Here is a 9,654-nt window from a genome sequence, read left to right as displayed (position 1 = left end):
CACTGTACAAGTGCTTTATGATGTCTATTGACAGTAATTGTAATCAAAGTGGATTGGGTTGTTAGTGTGAGTAATGGTACTTTATCACATCAGTGGATGTATTGCAACAAAGGATTAGATTGCACAGTATAAAGTTTCAGTGGTTTTCTCTTTCTGTGTGATTTAGTACTCCTCCTCCATTCTCCAGGTTGGATAGCTTGTGTTGATTCGCAGCATTTAGATTTGCCCTGTAGTTTACATTCTATATTCTGCAAGCAACCAGGGATGGAGTAAAGCAATGAAAGGTACATTTTCCGCATCTTTGATTGCACAATGCTTATGTTGTACAGTACAGAGTTCCCTTTTTAACTTTTCAGAACAGTCAAATCAGCTTCCACTGTATTTATTACAGCATCAGATCATACATTTTCTGGTGGTTTACCTCATCTAGCAAATGGCAGTGATATGATATTTTTCTTTTAAAAAGCGTCAAAATTATTGCTGGTGCATGGAAAGACCATGCTTCATCATTCTTCATTTAAGTCTTTCAGAGCACACAAACCTTTTTATGATGTACCTACAATTTGAACATGCAGGGTCTCTTGGCTCTGTCATTTAGGTATGAAATGAGCTCATTTAATTTAGAGTCTGTCATCAGTGATGTAAGGGATAATATTCCTGATGAATACCTAATTCTGAAATTAGTGGAATTGGGGTATACATTTTCTGTTCTTTTCCTTGGCATTGAGCTTTAGTCCTCCATATTTGCTGTAGCTGGATGGATCATTGTTAGCTACCTGTATCTCGGTGTCATAATGCAGACAGACTGGGACAGTATTTCTGGGCTTTTCACAGGAGGTGACTCAAGGCTGTTAGTCAGGCGTCCGGCCATCTGCTGCTGTAACATGTAAAGAAAGACCCTAATGGGAATTTGTCTGTTTATACTGTATATTCATTAACATATCTCTTAGAAAAAGAAAAAAAGTCAGAAAGGGGTTCCAATTATAAAAAGAGCACAGAGGCCAAACCTTAAGGTGAAGTCACTCTTGTTTGATCTTCTCAAGAGGCAGGAGAGTGAAAGACGGAAAGAATTGACATCTTATACTGGGTCTGCCATGAAGTTTTTTTTTTTTAAATGAAAGGTACCCATTTCACTCTTTGTCTATGGAGAGATGACCTGTTTTCTGCTACAGACCCTGACAGCTGGAGAAATTATACAAAGCTGAAGGGATGAATACTATAGGCTTGGCAGATTAATGTCAAGCATCTGTCAACAAAGATGTTATGTAGCTTCCATACACGGTAAATACCTATCAACAGGTATGGAGATTACTTGAAAAACACTTAAAACAGCCTCTAGTTTTAAAGTGACAAGTCACTTACTAATAATCAAAAACATTTCTCATCTATTTAAATTATTTCATCATCTTAAAATTATGCATGAATGCTAACAATCAGGCTAAGAAATGCAACTAAGTTTCACAAGTGAGGCAGTAATGAGACCTCATATGAAAGTTATTTGTGCTGTCTTGTTCTTCATCTTAAAACCTAGAAATGTTCTGGATCTTCTATGAAACACACATAAAATGCTAGATGGACAGTCACAGATTTTCTTGCATATCATTAAAAACGTAATATTTCGGATATTTTAAGAAGAAAATAAAATCCTCATCTGTTTTCTTTTCTTAAAAGCTTTATAATTGAACCAAGTCGCCCTCCCGTCTTACAAATTAGTTGATTTGTTCATTCTCTGCCTCGTGGAATTCTTCTGGAGGTTAGTTTGACTCTTAACTATAAGCCATGTAAAAAAGGTAGGAGCAGCATAAACAAGTAAAAGAGCTGTTTTTCTTCTGATGATGTTTCACATCAGTCAAACCAATCAACCTCTCTTTCCTATTTTTTGACCTTATCCTGTGTTATTACAAGCTTTCACTGAATTTTCAACAAGGTAAAGACTCGGAGGCACTATTAATAAGGAACGCTGTGGTTTCTGAAATTCCTCCTAATTGTTTAAATCAGTGTTGATCTCACGCTTCTCTCAAAGATGCCTCTGTCTATGGGAATCACACGATTAAGGTGCACCAAATCACCCCCTTCCATAACCTCAGTTTTACCTCTTTATCAATTCAGCCAAATTCAGCAATTTCCACACGATGGACATCAGCCAGGAAAAGGCCAGCAATAGACTAAACAAGATTGGAATCAAACTGTTCAATCAGGCTTTCCTGCTAACGCATTCCTACTGAACAAACCGTGTTGCGCAGCGTTAGCTATCTCCTCAAGCAAGGTTGGCGAGACCCCTCTGCCAGAGGTGCTCATCATTTCAGCATTTTGAAAGTACCAAGCCATCCATTTCCTGGCAACGTCATCCCATCCAGGGTCACAGGGGAGCTGGAGCTTATCCTGACAAGCCATGGGCACAAGGTGGGGTACACCCAGGACGGGATGCCAGTCCATCGCAGGGCAGACAGAGACACGTAGTCAAGCACACATTCGCACCACAGCCAGTTTTCCGAGAGGCCGGTTAACATACCAGTCGGTGTTTGGACTGTGGGAGAAAAACGGGGGATGAGAGAAAACCCACATGAACATGGGGAGAACATGCAAACTCCACATAGATTTTACCCCAGGTCCAGAATTGAACCCAGATCCGCAAGGCAGCCATTCTAACCAAGACGTCTGTGACCCCCATTCTGAACCTATGTGAACCTTTTCAGCAGTCCCTCCATTTTTACACGGTGGACGGTCATCCTCCTCAGCTGAGCGCCACACTGACATACAGTAAGTTTGTCAACTTCTGGAACCTGCAACGGCTCTACTCCTGGCAGAGCTCATAGCACCCTGACATTAACTTGTCAAAGTGGAATACTCTCCTGTTGCCGTGGTGATCTGAGAATGTCAAGGCTGCCACTCAGCAGTCCGCCACTCATAGCTACAGCTAATTGAAAACCACATCACATGCACCATGTGACTCGGCACAAAATGTTCAGATGCTGCCTGTTAATAATCTCCATTCCATTTTTTTCCAGGGAAAAAAAAACAGGAGGCCGGTGTAAAAGATGCTACAGATGTCAACACTGAGCCAGAACAGCCTGGCTATGCTAGCTTCTTTGAACTCGTTTCTCTCTTTTCACAAAAAAAAGTGCTTCCTCCACTCTTTTGTAATGAAGAGAAAGCTAAGAATAGTGGATCAAGGAAGATGAGATGTTAAACCTTCAGACATCATCATGAGCAGTTGCATTTCTTTAAATAGAGTTCCAAGGTCTACTTATCATGCAGTGTTAACACACAAGTTCTTTTCCTGCAGTGCAAGGCGAGATATTCATGGGTATATTTCAGCACAATGGTGCTTTTACCCCCGCCCATCCAGTACAGTACTGAGAAACATCTCCCAGATATGAAGCTCAGACTATTACACATTATTCTGAAGATTCTAACACAAGCTTTATTAGATTCAAGAAATCTGGTGTAATTTTACTTCAAGCCAGATCCTTAATACTTTCAGCATTTTAAGGTCTACACCCTTCCATATCTCCCACACTAATCCTAAAATACAACTCAAGAGATGCTCATTATTTTTCTCCATGCAAGGAAACAATCAAACACAGCTGCACTTTTCTGCCATATTAACACAACGTTCAATGAAACACTAGGAGCTTCACACAGCACTACCTGTCAACCGTCAAGACGCTCCTATAGAATACCCTGCTACAATACATTGAACATGCTGCTGCTGCCACCTACTGTTGAAAGACAGCACTTCAAGTGCGCTTGCACCACCTCCAAATCAAGTGTAAAACTGAAGGAATGTATTGAAGTATTGTAAATTACTAACAGATCAAAACAAAACTCTTGAGCCTTAATACCTTTAAGAAGTCAAGATCAAAAATTGGAATGCCTCAAAACAGATAAAATGTATCCTGTTAGCCATACATACAAGTCCTTCATAGATATAATTCAGCGCTAACAGCCTTCCTGCCACAGAATCAGCACCATGAACAAAGATACAACGCAATTTGTTTAAAAAATGTGAAGATATCACAGATGTTTGAGTGATATGCATCAAATAACTCCACAAAGTTAAATTTGGACTTCAGGGCTATTCAGAAATTTTGCAAGAAAATTTGCAAAAAGGGCAGTTATGTGAAACATTTGAGCTACCGAACCACAATCCCTCTGAAACCACCAAAAGATGCTGATCCTCAAGAGAAATGAACGCTCGCACACAAGGCATTATTTAACTGTTGGTGCTTTTTATTGAAAGTTCCATAGAAACTACTGCTCATTTCTTCTTATCCACATCCTGCTCTGCAGCTTCCTTTGCCCTCTTGGCGCGGATGCCAAAGAGACGAGCATTGGCACGGGCCATGCGCAGACTGGCAAACGCCTTGAAGTTCTTCTCGTCCTCGGAGATCACCCGGGCCTTCTCTTTCTTATACACCTGTAACGCAGAACAAAGTCAGGAGCTGCCAACTTCACAACCAGAACTCTCAGGTCTAACGTCAGGAAAACTCAATTCTGAGGGTCATCTGCTTATAACTTTCAACAGTATACAACCTGTACAATCAAGGTCTGATTCACTGCAATAAAAACTGTACCCTAGCATTATAAGCTACCTGGAATTACAAAACTGATACCAAGCACTCCAACATGGAAAAGCATTCCAAAAGATGTCACATTTAATTCACTCATGACATCAAATGACCACAGGGAAACATGCTACCTCTTAACCCAAGAAGCACACACACACGTACACTTGCTTTCTTAAGCAGGTTTGTCTTTCCTAAACCTAAAAATGTAAATCTTACAGAGGAAGTCTCTTTAACTTACACTTCTGATTGGCATAACAGGCCCAGTGAGCTGTGTGGCCATCTTGATCTCTTCAGCCTGGAGGGAAAAAAATATGTATTCCAAATATGAGTTTGCATTGTTGCCAGCATTCGGAAACGCATCTCAAAAGCAGAGCCTTTTAATTAAAATAAATACACTGCCTGACAAACATCTGAAAAAAAACCCAAGCCCACTCAATTCCGACCAATTCAAAAATGTACTTTACTTTGTGGTTGGATCTTATTTCCACTAAGGAGCAACTTAATACTGAACAAGCAGGAAGGATGTAGAGAACAAGATGAGAACCTTGTTTTCATGTTTACTGATTACTGTTCAAACCTACTTAATCCTGAATCTGTCTCTGCAAAAGTTTTTTTTCCCCACCAGAAAAAAGGGGTCACCTGGAGGAGCAGAGAAGAAATGCTATCCCCAGATCATTTGTTATTTTATCTCTTGATTAGTAAACTTGTCCAAACCTGCAGCAGTTTCACTTTAAGGAAGGCAGACATAAGGGCATTTATAACCACATATAAGCAGTCAAGATTACAAGGTTTTTATGCTTTTGTTTTCTCATATAAATGTTTAGAACAATGTAACAAGTTCCTTTTATAACCCTTCAGTCTTTAAAGACCTTCACTCTCTCAAGGAGAGCCAGAAGGACCCAGAGTGCAGTTAAGGGTGCACCTTGCCTGATGATCAACTCACTGGGAAATTAGAGGTTCCTATAATACCAGTTCATAATTGGGGTATGAAACAGACCAGTCTTAATTGTTACTGGTAAAGTTATCTCATCAAGAAATAATGATCATCACACCATAACAGATGCATGCCAATAGCTCACCCTTATCTATAGAAACCATTTAGGTTATGGTAGCAAGCAACCTGCAAAAATCTGTAGACAACATAGGGGGAGTTGGAAATAGGAAGCTGCAGCCAGGAAATGCAATATTCAACAGGAGACCTAATTTAACTTTGAAAAGAGTAAGGTAATCCACAGTACACACACTTAAAGAGCATTGCATGGTTGATTCAATGCTGAAGGAAAACTGCAGTGAAGGGATCAGGTGATCAGATAAGATTGTCCTCATCAGGACATGAGGAAACAAAACATACAATACTTCGCTACAGAACACAAAGCGTGGAATTGAAATACATGGATGACCAGCTTTAAGACGCAACAGTAAGATTGAGAATTCAGTGAAGGATGACTCCTGGTTTCAAGACCGTCAGGTAGAAAGGCTACAGAAACTAACAAGAAAAGAGATCTGATTCATGTAGTTTTAAGGGGTACACATAGGGTCAACCCAGCACAGTACGTCACACTAGTAGTGAAATGAGGGACACGTTTAGAAATTAAATCGTTTTAGGACATAAAAAAAGGAAATGTTTCTTTACACAAAGTTGTGGAGCAGACTTCCCATTCATATAATAAAGGCTCCTTAAAGAGGATGACAATTGAGTTGTTTAGCTTCATTTTACAGGCTATCTCTCATGATCGAGAACGGTGGTGTTATTAACTGAATTTGCGTTTGTGGAAGACCAATGCAGGATCCACAGACCCTGGCAGGAAGAGCAGGATGTTGTCTCCTTGAATTTCCGATTGTGTACTGTGCAATCCAGCTCGTTGATGCTCTCACCTTGCCTCTTGAATCTGACACCTGCGAGTGTCAAAAGTGCTGGGCCCATCCTCTGTTAAACTAACAAATGTGATTTTCATTTAAACACCCAAATCAAGTTCACTTCAAAACCGACTAGTGGGGATGGATCATGACATGATATGCAATCAGGTGGGTCTGATTCAAGAAGCTTCTCTGAAACAGTCTTACAAACGACATACAGCTTCAGAGCACTGAGTGCAGTCCTACTGGTCAACGTCACAAGTGCAGTCTACTGCCACCTCACCCCCAGCTCTACACAAGTTCTTCCAGCGCTCTAGTCCGCTCCGATATGATGCAGGTAACTTACAGTGCTGTCTCCTTTCCTGGGGGCAGAGGCCTTCCTGGGGAACAGGATGAGTTTGGAGCGGTACTCCTTCAGCCGCTGCACATTGGCCTGCAGGGACTCTGTTGATCTGTTGCGGCGGCGGGGGTCAACAGAGATGCCAATAGTGCGGGCCGTCTTTTTGTGGATACCAGCTGCCTGAAAGACATTGCAGAGTGGCATGACGTTAGTCTTTACAAGGACAGAAGAGAACAGCATGGGGTTGGCTTTTTTGATGTGATAACACGCTTTCAGGACAACGTTTGGGTTCAGCCAAGCGGTGACAGCAAGAAAAAAAAGGCCTCTCTTCAACATGTGCAGATTAAGTGTAAAGGATCCATCCCTGCATCTGCCAGGAGTCAGACCTGCATTTAATCTGCTGAACCATTACATGCTCCTCCTGGCTGCTCTAGGAGCTAGCGTAATCATTAAGAGGAAAGCAAAAACTTATTCAACTTCTGTCTCAAATTACCTACTCAAAACATAATTAAAGCAACAACCAAAGAAAACTCCTTCTTCGCATAGTGTCGCCATGAAAAACACCGTCATTAAAAAATGGCACATTGGCTCTTGCAGAGGATTTAAGTATTTACAAAAATCTCCCTTCAAGAGTTGTGAACCACTGCAAAACAAAACATAAGCTCTGACAGCATCTTTTCCACCCTCACACCGAGCACAGGGAACAGACAGCCGGAGCAGGACAACACGGGGGAAAGGGCATACCTTCAGCTCCTCCAGGGTGAACCCCCGGCCAGCACGCACTTTGGTGTGGTACCGTATCGTGGGACACCTCACCGCAGGTCGCAGGGGTCCAGCCGCGGGGCGAGGAGCAATCCGACGAGCCTTAGCCTGACGGGCCCTTCGTCTGGAAAGGGGAAGGAGCTGGATGGTTAGACTGTGCTTATTAAATGCACCTCTTCACTATGCATCCCTGGGACCCATGAACACAGCAAGCTTTACATGTGAGGGCATTTAGTGAGTTATTAATGCGCACTTCACGCTACATTCTCTCAGGTTTGTTTCAGGCCCGGAGTCATCAGATCAAAAGGGTTCAAGAGGAATCATCAATGCAATTACAGAGATTCCGGAGATTTATCATCACGTGACTGGGGTTCACAAACCTGAGGGTCACCGTAATTAGTCTACAACCACCCTCCATAATACTATGCTCAACTAAGGCATCTCTAGTCTTTATGGAGTGAATTTCCCAAATGATTTTAAGTTACTTTCACAAATCACCAGCAACTGAAAACAATTTAGTTCTTTAAAAACAGATGACTAACGAGATGCACATTAACCAGCCAGACTAGGGCTCTCTAGGACCAAGGATGGACTTGGGTTTATATTTACATCGTATTCTTTGAGAGCCATAATGCAAAAAAACATGTGAATACCCTGCAGTTCTTTATTCCCTGTAAGAGAGGACTTCATTAAGCGAAGGGATACGTACCTGCGGGACTTCCTGGCAGGCTGGTTGAACCAGGTGCGGACTCTCTTCTGCCAGTCTTTGTGAAAGTGAGGGTTCAGAATCATGCCATTCCGACTGGGGGCCATGGTTACTTATTTCCTTTATTTCACAGAAAGGGGAAAAATGGTCAATCCCACTTATCCTTTAAGCACCCTCGCCGTAGGTAGTATCACACCGACATAGAGCATTTCCTTTTTCACTGGACTACTTGTCAAAACAGAATTCATTCGCTTTGCAAAGGCTGCATTAAATGTAAACGGACATAACTCCTACCAATCCTAACACTCTAATTCAACTTCAATGATTCTATTGCCTCTTCTAATCAAATCGAAGAGGGACCAGAAATTCACCACAACCTACATATCAAGGATTCATTTTGGTATCGTACTAGACCTTTTATGAACTCGTCAGCTGTAGACTACAGTGTACAAGAAGTACAGCACAGCAGAACAGAAACTTTTTACCCCCCATGGTGAACAAGATGTTTTCTTACTATATCTAACGGTAAAAGGACACATAAACAGGCACAATCGTTGCAGTTTAACACATAACGAATAAAGCACCGGATGCTCCTACTTGTCACGACTTTCTCTTTAAACAAGTTAGCTTACGACTCAAAAGCTAAAAAAATCTTAAATCGTTGCGGTGCGAGTACTAAAAACGTTTAATAAAACAGACAAGCATGGTTGTCTCGGAGAATGCTTAGAAAGGAGATGGGATCCGCACCAAAAGTTTTAGCCACACGGATTGCTATCCACGCGCCGACAAACAATATTCACATATTTACAACCGTCAGATAACCGTCTATCTATTTTAGCCTTCTGGAGCGAAAGGTTTATTACAAAACTAAGGATTGATTAAGATTTTTCAAGCAAAGTCTGAACCCCATTTACACGTACCGTCCAAGACGAAAATGGCCGAAAGGAAAAAGGAAGTAGAGGTGCTGAGAATTGTGGGATATTTTCAAGGCCAGCCAATAAGGTGCAGACATTGTGGTAGTGAACCGGAAGTATTCGAATAAGTGCAAGTGTGGCTTCATTTTTTCCTACAAATATGTCTGCTTTCTATGATATTGATGTATTCATTTGTTTTGCTCTGATCATTCGGATTCCCGACTTTTTAAGTTAAGTGGTTGTGATTCAGAACTCTGTACAGAGTGTAAACCTTTCCCCAACTTTTCCTTCCCGATAAAATACAATAATTCTGTAATTTAATAAAGTTGACATATTTAACGATTGAGGTACAGATTATATCCTCCACACGAATCGTGGATTTTTCATTCTAATCACATTTAAGGCAGTTCCATTTCAAAGCAATACGGTTAATACTTTAACTAAGGTATTCACGGTATAATGTGAATTTGGATTAAATTACCAGGGTTTCCTTACAGTATTCAA

The 9,654-nt window shown here is 41.2% G+C and overlaps 1 protein-coding gene and 1 non-coding gene across 2 annotated transcripts; both read right to left on the bottom strand.

The window, feature by feature from the left end:
- Positions 1-4,212: 4,212 nt before the first annotated feature.
- Positions 4,213-9,292, bottom strand: rpl13 (ribosomal protein L13). The gene is made up of 6 exons (XM_088939088.1): positions 9,157-9,292; positions 8,240-8,356; positions 7,513-7,654; positions 6,775-6,948; positions 4,810-4,866; positions 4,213-4,420 (listed from the first exon to the last, which is right to left on the bottom strand). Exons 2-6 carry the CDS (start codon positions 8,341-8,343, stop codon positions 4,262-4,264), a joined length of 636 nt encoding a protein of 211 aa, XP_088795214.1. The 5' UTR covers positions 8,344-8,356; positions 9,157-9,292; the 3' UTR covers positions 4,213-4,261.
- LOC148817124 (small nucleolar RNA MBII-202) lies at positions 7,808-7,890 on the bottom strand. Its single transcript, XR_016094632.1, has one exon. It is a non-coding gene; the product is annotated as a small nucleolar RNA MBII-202 (small nucleolar RNA).
- Positions 9,293-9,654: the final 362 nt, after the last annotated feature.

Source organism: Atractosteus spatula, chromosome 21 (assembly GCF_055471065.1).
Source record: "Atractosteus spatula isolate fAtrSpa1 chromosome 21, fAtrSpa1.hap1, whole genome shotgun sequence".
Lineage (NCBI taxonomy): Eukaryota > Metazoa > Chordata > Actinopteri > Semionotiformes > Lepisosteidae > Atractosteus > Atractosteus spatula.
Note: the sequence above shows the minus strand (reverse complement) of the source record. Positions and strands in the feature narration are given on the sequence as shown.

What these genes read in the sequence shown, in the direction of transcription:
- rpl13 (XM_088939088.1), bottom strand. Translation starts at nt 8,343, where the DNA reads ATGGCCCCCAGTCGGAATGGCATGATTCTGAACCCTCACTTTCACAAA. An exon ending in CCAGGAAAGGAGACAGCACT is followed by an intron (nt 4,867 to 6,774) that starts GTAAGTTACCTG and finishes TTTTCCCTCCAG; the next exon opens with GCTGAAGAGATCAAGATGGC. An exon ending in CTGTTATGCCAATCAGAAGT is followed by an intron (nt 4,421 to 4,809) that starts GTAAGTTAAAGA and finishes TCTGCGTTACAG; the next exon opens with GTGTATAAGAAAGAGAAGGC.